This window comes from Anopheles moucheti, chromosome 2 (genome assembly GCF_943734755.1).
Source record: "Anopheles moucheti chromosome 2, idAnoMoucSN_F20_07, whole genome shotgun sequence".
In the NCBI taxonomy this organism is placed as follows: domain Eukaryota; kingdom Metazoa; phylum Arthropoda; class Insecta; order Diptera; family Culicidae; genus Anopheles; species Anopheles moucheti.
The window spans coordinates 7,403,910-7,422,983 of record NC_069140.1 but is presented as its reverse complement, the minus strand read 5'-3'; the positions used below and the strand labels follow the sequence as shown (position 1 = coordinate 7,422,983).

Sequence of the window (19,074 nt, the reverse complement as noted above, 5' to 3'; positions counted from 1 at the left end):
ACAAAAAACAAACAAAAACAACTGTAAATGTGTAGATGATGTGTCATAACGTACACGAAAAACAAACCCATAATGGCAAGCAAGCGATACAGCGATAAACCCAACTGGTTATTTTAGATGAACGTAATAGACTAGACAAATTTGCATTTAGGCCAAAAATACACGCTCACATCCACACACACACACACACTCAAAAGGAATGGAAAATGGAATGCCAAAACAATAATCGCCAAATAATAATTTATTCATTACTAGTAAGGAAGGTGTGTTATGGGGAAAAAAAGGGATAAACTCCGCGAAGGAGACCAGCTAAAGCGAAAGCGAACAAGGAAAGAGTGAGTTATCGTACGAAGTGTGATCACTGAGCGAATTTTTAACGTGTATTTTAAACGGTGTTTTTTATCTGACCCACGTACCCCCTTCTTTACCAGTTCCGCGTGTCCTTATTGGGACGCGGCGTCATCAAGCGCGTAAGATCAAGAACAATGTCATCATACACTAGTCGCGGAAAAGAAGGGCACAAATCCTCACCAAAGCGGTAACCATACAATATCCCCACCGGCACATACAAATACACACACAGAGAAGCCTCAGAAGAGAAGTAAAACAAAATGGTGGAAACCATACGATCACCATGCGTCTCCATGGAGTATCGATCATGCTGGCTACCTTTTCTTTTATCACCTTATAGTAGGCGTATCCTTCTTTATGTTACAATAAGCCCAGAAAATCTTCCAATAGGTTCTAAAAATACATTACCCACACACACACACAGACACACACACACACACACACACGCACCACAATACAAAAGAGAAATCCAGTTCGGTTTCAGAGACTCTGCACATCACCATCGGGAAGGGTGGTGATCATCTTGTGTCATGTGTCCTGTCACCATCACGTTTAGGATTCGATTACTCAAGGGTTATGTACGTCCCTTTTAAGGGTTTTTGTTTTCTTTTTTTCTGTTTTAAAGTAAATCCTAATTCCGGTGCCTTTCTTTTCTGGAGAAATTAGAAAGTCGAAGCGAACAAGCACACTCGCAGAGTTGTTTAGGAAATGGTACAGTTTGTTAAACTTGTGGCTACACCCAAAAAAAAGAAAATGATCCAAAGTTCCAAGAACTGAGTATAAAATGTGCAACAATTATGTGCCATCAGCTGTTGGGTGCATGAATGGATATACTGACGAATTGCTTCCGATGACACCAGCACAAATATCGAGTCGGATCGTTGTTTTGTGCGTATGCGTCATGTATGCGTTTTCGTTTTTAGTAAATTTTAGCAATTAAATCAAATAACGGCAATTCTTCAAGCGTCATTAAGTGACGCAGTGCGGGTACGAAAGCGCGGGACAAACACATTGGTGGATGGTGCGGGGACAGGAAACGTTGTTAGATACTATTTTTTACAATTTTATGTAAAGTCATCCAAAAAAAACAAAAAAGGAATGTAATTTAAATGATTACGCACGGTGCGGGAATGCGTCAATGTGATCCGTAAGTCGATCCAGCCGGAGACATCGCATCAGCCGGAAGGAATTTTAGGAACGGCAATATCAATCAATAAACGGATAAAGTAAGCAACGAGCAGGCAACGAGTTATTCGGTTTTTATTGAAGTAATGTGTTTGTGGAAATATACTGTGATTTACGGCGAATGAAGTGTCTGCCCTCCGGATGGAGATGGAGTCTCGTGTGTTGGAAGAACGGATTGGTTGATGAACAAATACAGAGAGCCTACGTTAAATCAAAAGAAACCTGCAGTCGGAAACGCACCTGAGCGTGGTTAGACTGTGGTTAGAAGTAATTAGTTCGTTCCAACCCAAAAAGCGTAGTTTCAGTTAAACGAATATATCAGCAATAATATACCAACGCGATTCGTCCCCCAAAACGCTGTTACCAGTGGGAGGCAATAGGGAAGTGTTTTTTTAGCAGAAATGGATTGGATGCCAAACATTACACCCGTACTATAAGAACAAGACTAGCAATATTTCATCGTTTCTCACGGGTAGGAACAAAATGGACGACGCATCCTGTGACCCGGGTGGGTTTCCTTTTGGGTTGAAGGATCATTCAGGTTAATGCAAACGTTAGTTGCCATCATACTGGTATGCTATTGAACGGTAGCAGTATTGTGAAATTATCAATAAACTAGATTGACGAAATAATGTGCGCTGGTTGTGTGACTGCTAATGATGACTTGCAAAGGCTTTAAATTTGATTCATTCTTATTATGAATATTTGTGTGCATTGCTCCTGTGGCTCGCTAGAGCTATCAAATTTTGCTTAAACGTAAGCGTTAAATAAACAAGAAAGAGTTCCTTCCGGGAGTGATAGGAATCAATTAGTGTTGGGTGAATCTGATTCAAATTAATGAATCTGAATGAATTATTGAACTGAATGAATTAATCTGAGTCTCTATTCTACAGATTGAATTCAAATACAATAAAAAAGAATCAAAATCTATGAGGATTCAGGAATCATTTGGATGAATCTTTTGAGAGTCGACTACTGATTTGAATGACTCCTCACTACAGACACATATGACATGACTCTTCATTAAGCACAACACTAGAATCAAAGCTTCATTCTGTAGGTGGGTAGGAACGGTACGTGACGTGTCCATTTCCAGCTGTAAGAAAAAGAGTTATCCGTAAGTATCTTTTCCTAATAACCATGCAATATCACTTACCGTCTCATCAGTTGCATGCCGTAAGGGAAATCGAAAGTGTTCTTCTCTAACTCTATCCCACCCGGATCCATTCCGTCCCCAGGCGGTCTCGTTTCCAGGGCCATTTCTTGCGACCAAGCCACAAGTCCACGTTCTTCCGGCGTACCGGGAACAAGATTATCCAACGTGCAGCCGAGCACACCGCCGACGAGTATAGTGGTACCGAGCAATACCGACAGCGTGGAATCGACCGTTTCATTTCCGGTCTGTATCGCACCCGGATGTTCCTGCAGCCACAGACAGAGGACGAGCGGAAAGAAGAACGAGACGCCCAGTATGTACAGGTTGCGCGCCGATCGGAGATCTACGTACTGTAATGCCGCCAGCCCGAACGCGGTGATCATGCCAAACATGACGCAGAAGATGCCTCCGACTACCGGGTCCGGTATCATGATGAAGGCGGCACCGAACTTGTTTAGCACACCCTGCAGTACCATGATAAGGGCGGCCCACTGTATCACCCGTCGGCTGCCCACCTTCGTAACGCCAATCGCTCCAACATTCTCACCGAACGTGTTCGTCCCATTGCCGGAACCCCACAGTCCGGCCAACACCGTGCCGAGACCTTCGATCCCAATACCCCGGTTGATGGCGTGCAAGGGCGGTGGCGGAGCCGCACACATCTGCGATATTGTCGGATAGTAGCTGATCGATTCTACCGTACAGGCAATCACGCCGGCCAACATTCCCAACACCCCGGCCAGCGACACGGTCGGTAATCCAAACTGACCCGGGTAGGGTATGCGGAACCATTCCGCATCCTCCAGTACTCGCAACCGGACATCCGTGCGGGCGGGATGACCTTCGGGGAAGACACCGGTGACCGTCAACACACCGCACACCGTCCACATGATGGCGATCGTAAGCAGTACGGGAAACAGTTTGAACAGCGGAAACCACACCAATCGCAATCCGTGGCCCTTTCGGTATCCTACACCGGGGAACTGCACGTCGGACATCACCTGGGAGAACAGCGTCAACATGGCGGTTGTACCGACGGCTATGCCCCACTGCTTGGAAGCGGTTTCGCTAGCGTGGCGGAAGAGTGTTATGCCCACGAGTGCCACCGTCGGTACGATCGTCAACGGAGTCACGATACGCAACACCTTTCCCACCAGTCCGCTGAAACCGAGCACAACCTGTGACAGTGCTGCTACGGCAATCGCACCTGAAAGTTCACGCATTCGCACCTGCCACAGCTCCGTACGGTCCGATTCGGTCATCGCGTCCATCACCTCCACCGGTGGACACTTCCACTGTGGCAGATTGAGGATGGCAAGGGTGGGCACGAGAAAGGAGATGGTACCGCCCTGTACGATGGGTAGCCGACAGCCCCAGGTCGCTTGCAGATATGTGACCAAACCGGTGACGAAGATCATGGTGGATATGATGGTACCGCGGGCAGGATCTTCATCGCTCATGCAGAGCGCGGGCGTTAGGATGAAAGGAATCGAAACGATCGCACCGATCATCGTAAGGTAGTGCTGTTAAGGAGATAGCGGATTGTATCGAACGTGTTTAAAATGTTTGTACTAAAGTAGCCTTCTACGGTAGTCTCCAACAGGGCAAACGGTAGAATTGTTGGTAACGGTGTTGGTCTCTTCACACGACAGGGGCGGTACCAAATCTCTTCTGGATCCACAGTGCCAGACATGATAACATACAAATTTCCGGAGGTTGTGTCGCAACAAAAAAAGATTCTTAAGCTGTCGGTAGAGACTGCAATTATTTACAGGAAGACGCAATCCAATCAAGATTTGATGAAACGCATACTTACCCACTTACTTCCTTATCCGTGGCCTGGTGGCCTTCACCTGCTGCAGGAGTCATCAGCCAATCAATTGCACGTGCTTTTCTGGCAGTCCCATCAACGCCATCACTCTATCTCAATTCTGGTCTACTACGTCTCCTTTGTCCATGTGGACGACCTATAAGGACTTTACGGGTTGAATCGTTCGGTATCTTTCTAATGACGTTAACAGCCCATCGGAGCCTGTCGAATCTATTCCGCTGTACGACAGTGAGTTCGTCGTTCAGCCCATGATTGTAGCGACTGCTCCATTATCCTTCCACACGATTTAGAATCGTCAGGTTTTGGTAATATTCAAATGGCAACGAAGAAGCCAATTTCTAGAGTCTTCTTAGGTTGTAGGAGACCTTTTTTTCGTTAGAACGGCCTGGCCGTATCGACTTATTTTACCACGTAGCCGGATAGTCAGTCCTTGCTACGGGGGATTGGTTCGAATGGGATTTTGGTCCGGTCCGTTCGTGTGAAGACCGGCTCCGTTACCATCATGCCACCGGGCCGCCCCTGCATAGGAGACCTAGTACCCCCAAATTTGGAGGAGATCGAGTGGAGATTGAATAACTCATTCACCATTGTGGACAACGTAATCAATGAATCCATTCATGTTTCCATGAATGGAAACCGCAATTCATATGCGGTGCACAATTCTTTTCCTTGTTTAACAAAGCGGAATAGTCCCTTTCAATAGCGAACAGTCCGGTAGGGAGTTAATACCGGTCCCGGTGTGTGAAGAGTGGCACTTATACCACTAAACTACAATTATTGACAACACTTGCTCCCTAATGCTTACTGATCTATAAGAATCAGCTGCACAAGGTCCGCTGTCCTGCGTGGTACGTACCTGTAATGCCATCATGATGCAAAAGTACCATGGCGGATTGTCGTCGATACCATAGTTTATATCAGCACCACGAGCCTTTGATTCTTTCCTATGTTGCAACTCCGGTACGCATTGCGATTGCTGTTGCTCAGTCTCCATCAACTAGACAAACTGCACCCGGTACGAGAGGAGTACACAGATCAACGAATCCGCACAACTAATTAGCACCGTGCGCAATTGACTAGAACGTAAGTTAAGACATCATTTAGTGGGGGGACGCTTTTCCACAATAGTAAGGTGTAAAGTGACGATCATGCTAAGTGATCGTTAAATCACACGATCTGTTCATGTCAATTTGATCCGTGCTGCAATGCTGTTATATGCTCCATAGTAATATTTCAACTTTTCTTCAGGATCTTAACACAAGATTACCTAAATGCTCACTATTAACACTCACTTCACACACCAACACAGACTGATGTCAGAAAAGCAATTAAGAAACACTGAAAAACACTTCAAAACTCGGAGGCGCGTTCGCGTTGTTCGCTTGCTGGGAACGGACTCGCACCCAGTCCCGAGTTGTGTACACTATTTAGAGACCGTCCTCAAACAGCCTCAAACGTGCTTGTCTATGCTGCTGCTACCTTTCGTAGCCCCAATCTGCGGGATGCGTACTGGGAAGTAATTTTCCACGCTTTAACAGCACTCGTCATAAAACCGTTGAGGCGACTGTCAATATGCTGCCTGCCATTAAAGCAGTCTCCACTCGTCTGGTCTTATCAATGATAAAAAAATAATTTCACTATGATACCAACCAGAATGTGCACAAAAGACTTCACTGCACGGTAGGTAGCTCTAGCTCCTATCTGCCTGATTTAAGCTGTGGAACTGAAAGTTGAGATCTCTCTTCTTCACACCATTCAATGATGATCGTATCCGAGCAATTATAATGCATCTCTGAAAGAAGAAACAATCAGTAGAGGCAACAAATCAGGACGTCACTGGTGCATCGTTACGGAAGCACGCGTTCTCAATCAACGTTCGTTCACTGCAGCTCTACAACTGAGGTTCGTTAATTGGTATGTTCCATTGAACGTACCGAACTGTGCCCAATGAAGGCAAACGAAAAGAGCATGTGACACTCCGGTTAAACAATCTACCGGATTATTTAAAAATATTATTTGCATAAGAAATAATTCGTCGGACGTTGGTCGTATAGCAAAACGGTACGTTAATACGTCAAAGCTTACTTAGATGTTTGTTTAGCACATCACCCATACTTGGGTAATACGGCCAGGCGGAAACCATTGGTATCACCCAAATTCGGGTGATGCGGCGCTAAACGTGTTAAAGAATGTATTGCAACATCCTAGCCTACGGTACGGTATCTTCTCTAACTGTCATTTGTTAAACATTATACTATTTCTTATTGAAATGCTAAATATTGATTTATTTGTCTTCTTTCGATGTCGCGCAATAAACAGAAATGAACAAATTACGTACATCAACTTTATATAATTATGTCGGAACTCAAAAATGAAGACTTACTTCTAGGCATAGAACAATCAATTTGTACAATTCTTTCTGTTCCCTTCACTTTACGGTTATTCATTAAAACATTCATTTCTCTTTTGCTGTTACGGGTTGGATTGCCAGTAAACTGTCTCTTCTGAGTATGGGTTAGTTAGTCGATACGTGCTTGATATAGCAAATTCTTCAATGACTGATCATTTCTTCGTTGAAATTTCAAATAATCGACAAAATTTCATACAGTCGTATCTGATAGATAGGGCAAACAAAATATACGGAAGAACAAGTAAATCTTTCGAGACCCCTTAAAATAATATGCGCCTTACAAAAATGCTAAAAGCTACCACACGCAATGTAACGTGTTTGCATCGTTAGAAATAATAGAAGAAAAAAATGAAAGTTACACTAAAGCCATCCTCTCGCTTCATGACGGGTGTGCGCTCTCTAATAGTTGGCATTCGTTTTCATCTTTTTGTTCCTCCGTGCACCTAACCCGTTGTTGTTATTTTTAGGTACCTCGTCTATATCGGAGCTGTCAGAACCGCGTGATCCGTCCTGGAATCCGCCACCCAAATCGGCTCCATCGCCATATTTACCGGATGCCCGGGCCTGTTCCAAGTCGCGAACTGTTTTTCATGGAAAACGAGCACAAACAAATATGGTTGATAAATTTTACATTAGTACTAACACGTGTGTCTGCCACCGCTGTGCGGTCTTGTTGGTAAAGGAAGCATAAACGTCTGCATTGCGAATGTGTCAATATGTATGAACCGAGGGTGCCAACGTACGGGACATTAATATTAATTGCTGAACCAACGCTCAGGGTGATGGTGCTTTCTTGTGGTTTGCAAATTTGCGCAACTTACTTTCCGTTTCAAGCTTATTGTTTTGCCTCCGGAGATCGTCGATATCGTGCTGGTGTGAGTTGTTCTTTCTTCGCATGAACTGGATGTACTCGGCCGCTTTTTTCAGTATCTGCGCGCGGCTTGCCTAAAAAATGAGATGCACCCAGGAGAGCATGTAAGAGAGCATTTCGTACGGAGGTTTCGACACGAACAAAAATGGATAAAAATTCGTTCATACCTTTTCGCCCTGGAGCGATGGTACGGAATCTCGCAGCGCGGTGAAACTGTCCTTGATGTGATCACGCCTTTTCCGTTCAAGGGCATTGTGATGAGCACGTTTTTCGGCCTGTAATTACGAACAGAGAGCTGTCAAATTGTACGTTCCTCCGGTCTAACGATTGAAACAGGCAAAACTCCTGTTCAGTTTTGTTTACCTGCGAGTAAAATTGACTCCCAGCGCCGGAACGGGATTGAGATTTTGTGTTATCCGAATCATCGCCATCCTGCTCTCGGCGGCATCAGCAATAACAAATAGTAACATACAATTATTCATTACGGCAAAGCAATGCAATCCAGCCACTTCTATTTAGAGATGAATGAATCTAACGTCCACAGCCCGTCACTACTTACATCGCTCTCTATGTCAATGTCCCGATCATCGTCACTCATATTGTCGTACCACTCGCTGGTGCTTAGCTTCCGTCCTTGGTTATCCTCGTGCAAGCGCATCCACGGGCTGTTACTTTCTACGATGTTTCTCAAGGCGGTCGTCTGTGCGCTTCGATCGGTCCGGGGATCGCAAAACTAATCCAAAAACATAAGGCTTATTACATACTGCGTCGCGACCCGATGCCTGTTTTCCTTTCATCGCATGCAAAACACGGCTAAGACGGCTTTGCGATGAGGTACCAACACACGGGGGTAACCCCTTGCGTATGTTTACACTTACCTCACTGTTGCATAAATTACTAATTTACGGCCAACGAACACCGCCAATCACCTTTTCCGGCGTGTGAATAGCGCGTGTATGTAAATGATCCTTTTCTATTGTCGCACACGGAGGTAGAAAGGACACAGAAAAATGGTCTGCAAATTCCTTCAACGCACGATGTTTATTTCTTCACGTTTCGGGAAATGTCAAGCAAGACAGGGAATCATTATGCAGGGGTTTTACCATTTTTGTTTAACTTGATAAGAGTCGGGTTTATTATTCATTTAAGTAAAACATTATACACGTAAATCAACATAAACGAGTTGAAAGCATAGTTATATAAAGATATTTATCGAGGATTAGTTTAGTATTTTTATAACTGATTCATTTTAAGGCTGTTTAGTTTTTGTCTATTGCATTTTGTCTCATGAAAGATGACATACAAATGAAACACAGCATTCCTGTTTTCATTATGATAACATTTTGCACCTTCAAAAAATACTTAGAGTTATCGGAATTGAACTTGGAACTGGCTTGTGCAGAAATGTTATTATTTCTTTTACCATATTCTTTTGAAATTTTTATAGTAGCCCTGTCCTTCAATTTTTTGACGTTTGACAGTTTCCAAACGTCATGGCAACACAAACCCAATTCAAAAGCAACGAATAAAATCCCCGCTTCAAAACATATCGCGTCAATGATGCTTTGCTGCTGCCAGTGAGAAAGTTAATCTTAAAATGGCTTTTCCATCATCAAGAGTGTTAATAAACGATCTGGATAACAAAGAAGAGCTGTACGGAGTGTTGCAGGAAGAGTTACGCAAAAATGGAATTAAATATCGCAAAGAGAAACCCTCGAAAGCATCGAATGTAAGTATTGGTGCCACAACGGAGGCATGCAGTGCGCGAGAACTTTCCCAGATCACCCATATGGTGTTTTAATCGATGGTTACTATTTGAATAGGAGAAAACCAAGTGTAAACGTATCTTCAAAGCACCCTTACATGCGCTAGAGCTCACCGATGTGCTGCTAGCAAACGGGGGAATAGTGCAAATTCCCTTGTTCGTATCGCACGCTTGTCAATTCATTCTCGAAAATGTAGACACGGAAGGATTGTTTCGGAAAGCAGGCTCCACCAAACGCCAGCAACAGATAAAGGTAAACTGCAATCCTTTGACCGAACTCCAGGCCCACAATTGATAATTATGTTTGTTTCCCTTTCAGGCCACTTTGGAGTCGGGTGTGCCGTTGGGCAAATCGCACCACGTTATTGACGTTGCCAACATTATAAAGACGTTCTTTCGCGATTTGCCCGAGGCACTTCTCCCATCCGGAAACGTGCAGGAAGCACTCATCCGATGTTTGCTCGGCGGCAACGATGATAAGGTGCACAAGCTGATGATGACCTGTTTGCTCTTACCACCGTTGACGCTCAACACCCTGGCATACTTCATGCAATTCTTACACACGGTGTCCATGCATGCCGAAAAGAATAGGATGACGGCGGAAAATTTGGCCATAATATTAACACCAAGCATCATGCCTATCACCGAATCGGTTCAGCAAAGATTTAACAGTCACGTCAAAGTAATGTTGTTGCTGATCGAAAATTCGCAACAGATTGGTCTCATCCCCGAGTTAATTCTTAACCAGCTCAAGGAAGACACTGGCAACAATGTCAGCATGGCTCTGACAAACGTGACGGACAAAAAGAAGAAAAAACGTCGCAGTGGGTCGCTTACACGCATGTTCAATGGGTTCAAAAAAATGGTCAGTGCCATTGGATCGTCGGAGAATTTGGACAGATCCGATGAAAGGGGCGAGAACGACCCAACGATGTTAATCGGTACGCCTTGTTTGAGTAAATCTGCTAAAAAAAGGAAAGTGACTGACGGAATTGCATTTAGTGCCAAGAAAAAGTATGTACGGACTTTTCCAGGTGCAGAGCGTCGAATAATCATGTTTTTTTTAATAACATCTACAGAAAGGAAGTAACATCCTTGTTGCCGGATAATCATGAGCTTCTGCCCAGCACACCACTCGTTGTTAAGTAAGTTTGCAAACTATTGTAAGAAATCTATGTTTATTTACTTTTTCCTCTGAATTTCATGTATTTTAGAGAACCGAAGAAGAGCCGTCTAAGCCTTGGAGGAAGTAAAAAGCCAAGCAAAGTGGTGCAGCGTTTGCTGCCGACCGGTTCGATACCTTCAATTGCCGAAGGCAAACCAATGGAACGTCGTTGGAGTGTGGTAGGTGCACCATGGGGACGTAAGAAACAAAATCGCACCAAAATGCAGGACACGGAGAGTAACACGGATCTGCTCGATGCAGGAGCAAAGACTGAGGATGACTTCGAATCGGATCCGGCAGGGAAATCCTTGCTGCTTGCAGGTGGTCGCATGTCGCCGGTGGTATCAATGCCCTGTTTGGTCAGTGCTGAGGGATTATCTATGACGGCAGATAAAATGAATGTCGACTTGACAGAATCGAAAGAGGAGGATGAAGATGAAACCGATGGCGATGATTTTCTCAAAATTCGACGCAGTGAGTATGAAGCGATCAAAAAACGAATGTCGGATATTGAGTCTAAGCTGTCGAAAGAGTTCACCGCACTGGTTGGACGCGAAGATGTTCTGCTGGACAATGTGGAAGACAAGTATAGACAAACGCTGGAACAGACGGAACCGATCGAAGCAACCTGCGCAACGACGGATCATCTGGCAAAGAGGCTCAGTCGTGAGTTGAAGATTCGCCAGAGCGGCGAACACAAGGTGATACGATCGCCGAGTGCAAGAAAAATTGGCACCATTCGGCGACGTAGTCGGGAAGCAGTTCGTCTCTCGCGCAACCAATCGTGGCACGTTGGTAATGGAGCGCGAGATTTGTCAGCTACTGTGGCGAGTTGTGCGGTGGATCTATCCTTCTATCCCAAGTCCGGTGTTTTGAAGCGCGGTCGTCCGAACACGGTACAGAGTGGTTTGAAAGCTCCGGATACAACTGTGACCATGTCCTGTCCAGAACCAGAGAAAAATGGGACGACAACGGAAAAACAAAGCATGAAATCGCTTTCCTGTTTAGGGACGAGTGCAAGCGGCGGAAACTACACGGATGAGGAAAAGGAAGAACAATGGGTCAATGCGGAAAGCTACTTCGAGACGCATAACGTCACAGATGATGTGTCCAGTGTAATGGATTCAACTGCCGAATTTCTAACACCTTGCAAGGTGCTGATGGAAGATTATTTCAAAACGCCGGATCAAAATTCTCGACGAGCATCCTTGCGATCAGCTTCGAAGCAGCAAAATACCTTTTGCACGCCATTGGTGTCAAGAGTAGATTTAAACGTCCAGAGTGCAAAGACGCCCATGCTGCCGCCCGTAGTTCCACCCCGTATAAAAACTCCCGCCCGGACACCTAAACTTCCACCACGCACACCGAGCAGCGCGGCACGACATGCGAACTCAGTCAGCTTGCTAAAATCACACATTACTCCACTGCAGGAGGCTCAGAGTGGTCGTGCGTCAATCGCACGAATTCGCAGCCAAAACGCTGGTATGGTAATGGCCAAGGCAAAGCTTTTTGATGGGCTCGTAACGAACGCCAGCCTGGATTCGCAATCCGCCGGAGCTTCTAATCGAACCCCGATCTCAAATCGTCGCCAGAGTGCAAAGTTCCGATCGGCATTCGTTGCAATGCCACAAAACGTTACATCGGCTGACGGAATACCGCGCGAATCTGCCGTTCAGATTCGACAAATACAGAAGTTACGATCTTCTTCCGCACATCATACAAATGCACACCGCAGTCCAAGAAAATCTACACCACGAAAACGTGCCTTTACGAAGTCGACTCACGGCGGCGCAATAAATCGGCGTGAAAAGCTCCGCCAGGCAACGAAAGGCTCGTCAAGTGGAATAACGACGGCGGTAGGAGTTTCCTCCAAGGCTCTGCTCAACTCGCCACGAATTGTGCGCCGATTGCAGGAGAATGTTCAAGAACATCTACAAGCGACGAACGTGAACGTCGTACGTCTATCGCCGAATGTTAAGGATATGAACAGCGGAAAAGCGATTTCTTCGCCGAGAGTGACAACACCACACATCCGCAAACAATTGCTTCGAAACTCACCAAGACGCATCCTGGCTGTGACACCGGGACGAGACAATCGCATGCCGCACGGTGAGCGATTTCAAACGCCACTGAAAGCAACCCCCCTATCTCGCTTTGCCATCAGTGCTGCGCCAGGTTTTGAGAACAGTCCCGAACGATCACCCCATACACGGGCGGCCAATGTTCGTTGAGCATGTAGTTAAGAATATCGTAACAAACAAGTGCCAGCTCCATTTTTCCTTACAACGTAACCCCTTTGATTTACGAAGAGATTTTAAAATTGTACCACTCGTAGAAAAATTTACAAATACGACAAAACATTGCAAGGACCTAAAAGAAAGGGATTTTATTATGAACAATGTAGTATAAAGGATGTACATGTACCGGTAAACATCATATTCATACGACACAAGGTGCTTTTAATCATCTTCCGAAAAAAATAGCTCCAGCAGGTCAGCTTTCGCGCATTGTTCGCCTTCGAGACGCTGGGGATTCTTCCATCGTATCATCGTCGGTATGACCGAAAGATGTGTATTGGGGTCCTTACGGAAGGGGTTGTTCATATCTTTCCATCTACGGGCGAGAGAATCGAAATTATCATGATAACGAAAAACACAGTAACTACTTACGTTGGTCGATCGCCTACATCGACGTAAACGAAATGCGAATCCTCTGGGGCTACCGTGTTGACAGCGGTATCGATGAATGGGGCCGCTGTTTGAGATCATGGTGAGTATGTTGATGAATTTGGATTAGAAAATGCAAGCTAAATACGTACCTTCGACACAATCCCCACACCAGCTCTGGCCGTTTTCGAGTTTGGCACCGGTGAAAAGAATATTGATCGCGCCTCCGTTTCCGTTGAAGTCTTTCATGAATGCAACGAATGCATCGTAGCCAGCCACGAAATGTTTATGCACCATTATGACCGGTTTTCTGCTCTGTTCCTCTGGATGATACCCGTTTGCTCTTTACTGATAGCTTCTGAAGCATTTACCAATGCCTGCTTGTAGCTCTACTCGGATGATACAAGGCCGTGGTAAGATAACCTATCTATGCTCAACAATATAAAGCCGGCCATCGGTGACGGAATTGCATTGTTGTGGATGGGTACTGAGATAGATTACAGTGCCCACCAAAATGAGGACAGCATTTTAAAATCCAGATCGCTACCGAAATTAGCCGTTCAGATGGAACTTATTACTGAATAAGAAATCAGGCTACTTTAATTTTTCTATTTCCAAAAATTGTTGCATCGGAAAATTGTTGGGAAAAAGAAAATAGGAAAAATGACCCACTGTATACCACCTTGAACAAAAACCCAGCTTGCTAGAGATACCTCGGCAAAAGTTTTGACATATGTTGCAATCACCGATGGTTGCATTTATGACAACTCTCGGGAAAATAGTGGTGTTTACGTGTACTTTAAAAGTGTAGTAAAGAATAGCAGAAATAAAGCTTTTCCAGTCCGCAGTCCACTCAACATCCACCCCGTAGAGCAAACATCTTTACGTGTGTGCCACGCACTGGTCGGACAAGTTTGATGGGAGCACACCCCGGCACCGAAACAATCCACCGTACAAAAGCGAATGAAAAGTGCAGTAGGCGAAAAGGTGCAGATTTTTCGAGGACGTTCGTTTCACAGGTGTACCAGGGGTGAGGACGCAACGCACACGTCGAGGTAGACGAAAGTTTCGTGCACCGTGTTCCACCGGGAGGTCCGGTAGACAAGATTAACATATTCTTCGAAACAATCAGCCAGCTGGCTGAAAACTGCATCAAGATGCGTACCCTAGGGCTGTCCGTGATCAGCATGCTGCTGACCGGGCTGGTGATTGGTAATGCTTACTATCAGAAGAAGCAGTTTTACCCGTCGGTGGTGTACATCACGAAATCCAACCCGAGCATGGCTGTAAGTTACCGAATCTCCCGTTTGTACCTTCGTTATGCACGGGACCGTGTGGACTGGTCTGCTCTATGTACACGTATTTTCTCTTTTCCAAAGGTCATATACATTCAGTCACTCGTGCTTGTGTTGATGTTGGGCAAACTGATGAAAAAAATCTTCCTCGGCACGTTACGAGCTGCTGAGTTCGAGCATCTGATGGAGCGGTTCTGGTACGCGCTGACAGAAACCTGCCTCGCGTTTACCGTCTTTCGAGATGATTTCAATCCAAAGTTTGTGGCACTGTTTACAGTGCTACTCTTTCTGAAATCCTTTCACTGGCTGGCAGAAGATCGTGTGGATTATGTGAGCAAATGTGCACATCTAGGAGTGGTTCTTGATGTTAATGTAACTTTCATATTATGAATCTCTAGATGGAACGCAGCCCCGTGATCGGTTGGTTATTTCACGTCCGAGTGGCCGGACTGCTGCTCTGTTTGGGGTTGTTCGATTACGAGCTAATATCGTACGCGTACCAATCCACTATCGCGAAAGGCGTTACGGTGCAGCTTGTGTTCGGGTTCGAGTATGCCATCCTAATGACGATGGTCATTAACACGGCCATAAAGTACATCTTCCACGCAGCCGAACTGCGGTCAGACACACCCTGGGAAAACAAGGCAGTATTCTTGCTATACACCGAATTGATCATTGGCTTCACGCGTGTCGTGCTGTACGTGGTGTTTGTTATTTTGATGGTTAAAATATTCACCCTGCCAATGTTCGCCTTCCGACCGATGTACTACACTATGCGGTAAGTAATGCGTCGCTCGCTCTACTGTGCTCCTCAGTTTATCAATCTTATCTTATCAATCTTTTCCTTCTTCTTTTACCGTTACCTACGTTGTACAGAAACTTCAAGAAGGCTTTGAACGACGTTATTCTATCAAGGCGCGCTATCCGCAACATGAATACGCTCTATCCGGATGCGACACCCGAGGAGCTACAAATGTCCGACAACATTTGTATCATCTGTCGCGAAGACATGGTGAGCAGCTCGAAGAAGCTCCCGTGTGGTCACATATTCCACACGGCTTGCCTGCGTTCCTGGTTCCAGCGACAACAAACATGTCCGACCTGCCGGTTAAACATTCTGCGTACACCGATCACAGCAGCCACTGCTCCTGCTACTCCAGCGCCGAACAATAATGGAAACGATACGAATAATGGTGCTGGCGTAGCAGCTGGTACCGATACTAGTCGTCCGACGATGGTGACTGGCAGCGGAGGCGCTGGTGTTACCGGTAGTGGTGCTGTGACAACAGGGGCTACATTAGCGAATGGTAAGTGGAATTTGCCAATTTTTCCAACGTTTAGGATATATATTTAGATGTATTTTTGAGACACTCTAACATCAGTGAAAGTGTTTCAGTTTTTTTGTGTGTTTACAGTTGTACTATGTTTTATTTTTGTAGACCCTTACTCTATAGCACGATTATTTCTATCAATAGTTTATCAAAGCCATGCATGTATACGATAGAGTTCTTTATCCCCAACGAATTATGTGGTTATAAGTCAGCGTTCCGGTCCAAAAGATTGGTTCGGTAGTTCTAATATTAATACTATTAATACTAATACTATTATACTATTAATATAATTAGTTTGGTATGTTAATCAAGTTTGTCTGGAATTTCTCTTTCAGGCCTTACGACGACAGGAACGAGCGCATTACCACTATTTCCTCCAGCACCGATGATGTTGCCACCGTTTCCATTTGTGGGTATGCCCTCGTACACGATGCCCTTGCCACCAGTGCCACCATCACTGGACACACTGTCGGACGAAGAGATCCGTGCAATGGAAGGCAATGAAAGGCGCCACATCGAGGAACGCATTAGGCATCTGCAGAATATACGCACTCTGCTCGATGCATCCGTTGCACTCATGAATCAGTACGCAGCCATAACGGCCCGTTTGCCACCGGAAGCTGTGGCCCATTTGCAGCAGCAAACGTCTCAACCCAATTTAGCAATGGCCAATTCTACTAATGCTGCTGCTAGCAGTTCTGCTACTGGTACGAACATTACTACATCACCGACAACAATGACCACCTCGGTAACGGAGGCAACAACGGCTGTAAGTGGTGCAAGCACTAGTAATCCATCAGTCACAGCAGATGTTGTTCCCGAAAGCAGCAGCAGCAAACCTAGCAGTAGTAAGGTTAGTGATAGTGATAGCAGTAGAGTAAGTAACAATAGCGTCTCGGTCACCGGGAAGGCTGCCGGTAGTACGGGGTTGAGTCAACCGAAACTAGAAGATCTCGGACCGCTGAGCAGCGACGAAGATGATGCCACGGTGAAGCTGAAAAAGGATTCATTGCCGATCGATAGTAAGGTGTTGCTCATTACACCCGATCAGATGCAGGATGCAGCCGGTCCATCGAGGGTGACGGAGCTAAACGGTGGGGGCGCATTAAAACGACCCGAAAGTGCCGCGATGAGCGAGTTACGCCGTCGACGTTTGGAAAAGTTTGCCACCACAAGTCCATCGGATACGATAAACAGTCAGCAAGAACAGCAACAATAAGGAAGATAAAAAAGAAGGTGAGTAGTGTAAAGCGAAGTTGATCTTTTGTTAATTTTCTGTCTTGGGTAGATGTTCAAAAGTTGGCGGGAACGTCTTCCAATGCCAAATAGGATGGAACAGAAGGCGAAAAACATTCTCAACAAGGCATCACGAGACATACGATAGCAAGGACCATTTTCGCGCCGATATATGTCAAACTATAATGATAAGAACGTGGACAGTCTCGTGCTCTCCCTCTCTGCAATTGGTTCGTGCTGCTTTACTACATTACACACTCGTATCTCTGGTTGGCATTTTTTCACGCGCGTATACATACCTTTTCCTGGCCTGGTGCCTGGATGGAAGATCTTGCATATCTTGGTTTTTTTTAAAATAATAAATCTATCGTTTATATTTCTCCCGAAAGCATAGCTACAATCGTGTTTCGCATGTTAATCGATTTTCTTTCTCTTGCTTTCGCTTGTTATATCAAAATATGCGTGTATGTATAGTTGTTTTATATGTAACAAAAATCTGCATTTGTTATGTTTTCTTTGTTTGTTTCTATTCGCTGCAGCGCAGTCGAATAATTACAATAACAGCAGAGGGTAACCTTAATTGCATTCCCTATTTTTCCCCTTCCTGTTGTGGGACCTTCCCGAAAGACCAAATAAAAGAATGGACACGCGAAAAGTCACAAAAGTGTTGGGAGGTGTGTGTAACATATTTTTAAATCTCTCCCTCATTGCTGATACAAATGAGCACTAAAGAAAGTGAGATTCAGCGAAGATGTGTGTAACTGGTCGAGGAAAAACAAAACATTTAAAAACAGAATATAGAATATGAATGTAGAAATACAAACAAAATACATGCATCTCGTACGTATATAGGTGTGTGTGTGTGTTTCGTTGTGAATCACATAAAAAGTGATTGCGAAACAATAGCAAAGAATGCTTAATGCGACGTATAAAAAATTGTTCTACAAACAAGCAAAACGGAAAAGAATACAGAATGTATAAAATCGAACCATTTGACAAACAAACAATCAGCCTCGAGTTTCTGTTTGTAAAAGCGGCAACTGTTAGATAGATAGGTGATGTAATATGGTGATGAAACGAGGTGATCCCTCTCAGGATCGTCGAGGACGACACTCCAATCGTTGGAACTGTTTTGCGGGAAATCGAGGATATCGGGGGGAAATTCAAACGGCTTTTGTGTAAGCAAAACCACCGGACATCAAACTGCATAGGATGGCAGAGCATAGGTCCGGCACGAACGAAACCACTCGGGAGAGTTGGTTCGTCTGGAAGTCTCTTATACATGAGCGTAATGTAAATAATGCTATCATATTGTACTGTGGAATCTAAAAATAATAAAGGCAAAGCAACATAAAAATCAAACGAAATTTGTTCGAATTAGGAGGATGGCTAGAAGAAACTGATCTGATCTGGCTTTTGGCTGAAAAATGAGCGCTATTGGTGACAAGAAAGAAATGCAGTCTAACCTTTCCCTTTTTACACATAGCACCTTATAATTAAATGTAACTTCAATGAAAGGTAAATTAAAATAAGCTTTTAATTTCCTGCGCTGTTTAGCATCGAAGCAGTGGAGCGCATAAGATCAATCGCTGGAACTAAGCATCATGGTTTGGCTCATCGATAGGATATGGCGTGCCAAGCATATTGAATCGCGCCAGCCACAAAACGCTTAACGGAATCGCAAGAACTGTTAGTGTTATGATAATTTCTTTCAATAATTGGAAGGAGGGACTGGCTTATCTACCATTTACATCCAGTAATGCTTCACCGGAGTTTGAAATAATATCCACCCAATATTCAATTACAATCCAT

General features: G+C 44.8%; 5 protein-coding genes across 6 annotated transcripts; 2 read left to right on the top strand and 3 right to left on the bottom strand.

Moving 5' to 3' along the window:
• Positions 1-2,331: 2,331 nt before the first annotated feature.
• On the bottom strand, positions 2,332-5,814 carry LOC128310644 (solute carrier family 23 member 2). The gene is made up of 4 exons (XM_053047337.1): positions 5,803-5,814; positions 5,380-5,599; positions 2,693-4,215; positions 2,332-2,632 (listed from the first exon to the last, which is right to left on the bottom strand). The coding sequence occupies exons 2-4, from the start codon at positions 5,515-5,517 to the stop codon at positions 2,578-2,580; spliced, it is 1,716 nt and encodes a 571-aa protein (XP_052903297.1). The 5' UTR covers positions 5,518-5,599; positions 5,803-5,814; the 3' UTR covers positions 2,332-2,577.
• Positions 5,815-6,790: 976 nt separating this feature from the next.
• LOC128296916 (protein max) lies at positions 6,791-8,851 on the bottom strand. The gene is made up of 6 exons (XM_053032447.1): positions 8,683-8,851; positions 8,364-8,537; positions 8,168-8,236; positions 7,972-8,079; positions 7,755-7,878; positions 6,791-7,514 (listed from the first exon to the last, which is right to left on the bottom strand). Exons 2-6 carry the CDS (start codon positions 8,460-8,462, stop codon positions 7,333-7,335), a joined length of 582 nt encoding a protein of 193 aa, XP_052888407.1. The 5' UTR covers positions 8,463-8,537; positions 8,683-8,851; the 3' UTR covers positions 6,791-7,332.
• A 523-nt stretch (positions 8,852-9,374) lies between these two features.
• On the top strand, positions 9,375-13,166 carry LOC128309823 (uncharacterized). Its single transcript, XM_053046302.1, has 5 exons — positions 9,375-9,533; positions 9,628-9,822; positions 9,889-10,583; positions 10,649-10,714; positions 10,784-13,166. The coding sequence occupies exons 1-5, from the start codon at positions 9,402-9,404 to the stop codon at positions 12,963-12,965; spliced, it is 3,270 nt and encodes a 1,089-aa protein (XP_052902262.1). The 5' UTR covers positions 9,375-9,401; the 3' UTR covers positions 12,966-13,166.
• LOC128309824 (thioredoxin domain-containing protein 17-like) lies at positions 13,101-13,805 on the bottom strand. Its single transcript, XM_053046303.1, has 3 exons — positions 13,553-13,805; positions 13,404-13,488; positions 13,101-13,347 (listed from the first exon to the last, which is right to left on the bottom strand). The coding sequence occupies exons 1-3, from the start codon at positions 13,695-13,697 to the stop codon at positions 13,194-13,196; spliced, it is 384 nt and encodes a 127-aa protein (XP_052902263.1). The 5' UTR covers positions 13,698-13,805; the 3' UTR covers positions 13,101-13,193.
• Positions 13,806-14,180: 375 nt separating this feature from the next.
• LOC128303939 (E3 ubiquitin-protein ligase HRD1-like) lies at positions 14,181-18,606 on the top strand. Of its 2 annotated transcripts, XM_053041053.1 has the most exons (6): positions 14,181-14,686; positions 14,780-15,025; positions 15,094-15,473; positions 15,572-16,002; positions 16,362-17,262; positions 17,315-18,606. In XM_053041053.1, exons 1-5 carry the CDS (start codon positions 14,558-14,560, stop codon positions 17,243-17,245), a joined length of 2,070 nt encoding a protein of 689 aa, XP_052897013.1. In that variant the 5' UTR covers positions 14,181-14,557; the 3' UTR covers positions 17,246-17,262; positions 17,315-18,606. The 2 variants fall into 2 exon arrangements, with proteins under 2 accessions (XP_052897013.1, XP_052897006.1); XM_053041046.1 differs by having other exon boundaries at positions 14,181-15,025.
• The last annotated feature ends 468 nt before the right edge of the window (positions 18,607-19,074 follow it).

Coding starts and splice junctions, on each gene's coding strand:
- LOC128310644 (XM_053047337.1), bottom strand. CDS start 5,517: ATGGAGACTGAGCAACAGCAATCGCAATGCGTACCGGAGTTGCAACAT. Junction 4,216..5,379: donor GCATCATGATGGCATTACAG/GTACGTACCACG, acceptor TCTCCTTAACAG/CACTACCTTACGATGATCGG. Junction 2,633..2,692: donor GGCATGCAACTGATGAGACG/GTAAGTGATATT, acceptor TTTTTCTTACAG/CTGGAAATGGACACGTCACG.
- LOC128296916 (XM_053032447.1), bottom strand. CDS start 8,462: ATGCGCTTGCACGAGGATAACCAAGGACGGAAGCTAAGCACCAGCGAG. Junction 8,080..8,167: donor GGAGTCAATTTTACTCGCAG/GTAAACAAAACT, acceptor TCGTAATTACAG/GCCGAAAAACGTGCTCATCA. Junction 7,879..7,971: donor CATCGCTCCAGGGCGAAAAG/GTATGAACGAAT, acceptor CTCATTTTTTAG/GCAAGCCGCGCGCAGATACT.
- LOC128309823 (XM_053046302.1), top strand. CDS start 9,402: ATGGCTTTTCCATCATCAAGAGTGTTAATAAACGATCTGGATAACAAA. Junction 9,823..9,888: donor AACGCCAGCAACAGATAAAG/GTAAACTGCAAT, acceptor TTTCCCTTTCAG/GCCACTTTGGAGTCGGGTGT. Junction 10,584..10,648: donor GCATTTAGTGCCAAGAAAAA/GTATGTACGGAC, acceptor TAACATCTACAG/AAAGGAAGTAACATCCTTGT.
- LOC128309824 (XM_053046303.1), bottom strand. CDS start 13,697: ATGGTGCATAAACATTTCGTGGCTGGCTACGATGCATTCGTTGCATTC. Junction 13,489..13,552: donor GTGTGGGGATTGTGTCGAAG/GTACGTATTTAG, acceptor GATCTCAAACAG/CGGCCCCATTCATCGATACC. Junction 13,348..13,403: donor GATGTAGGCGATCGACCAAC/GTAAGTAGTTAC, acceptor TCTCGCCCGTAG/ATGGAAAGATATGAACAACC.
- LOC128303939 (XM_053041046.1), top strand. CDS start 14,558: ATGCGTACCCTAGGGCTGTCCGTGATCAGCATGCTGCTGACCGGGCTG. Junction 15,026..15,093: donor CAGAAGATCGTGTGGATTAT/GTGAGCAAATGT, acceptor ATGAATCTCTAG/ATGGAACGCAGCCCCGTGAT. Junction 16,003..16,361: donor AGGGGCTACATTAGCGAATG/GTAAGTGGAATT, acceptor TTTCTCTTTCAG/GCCTTACGACGACAGGAACG.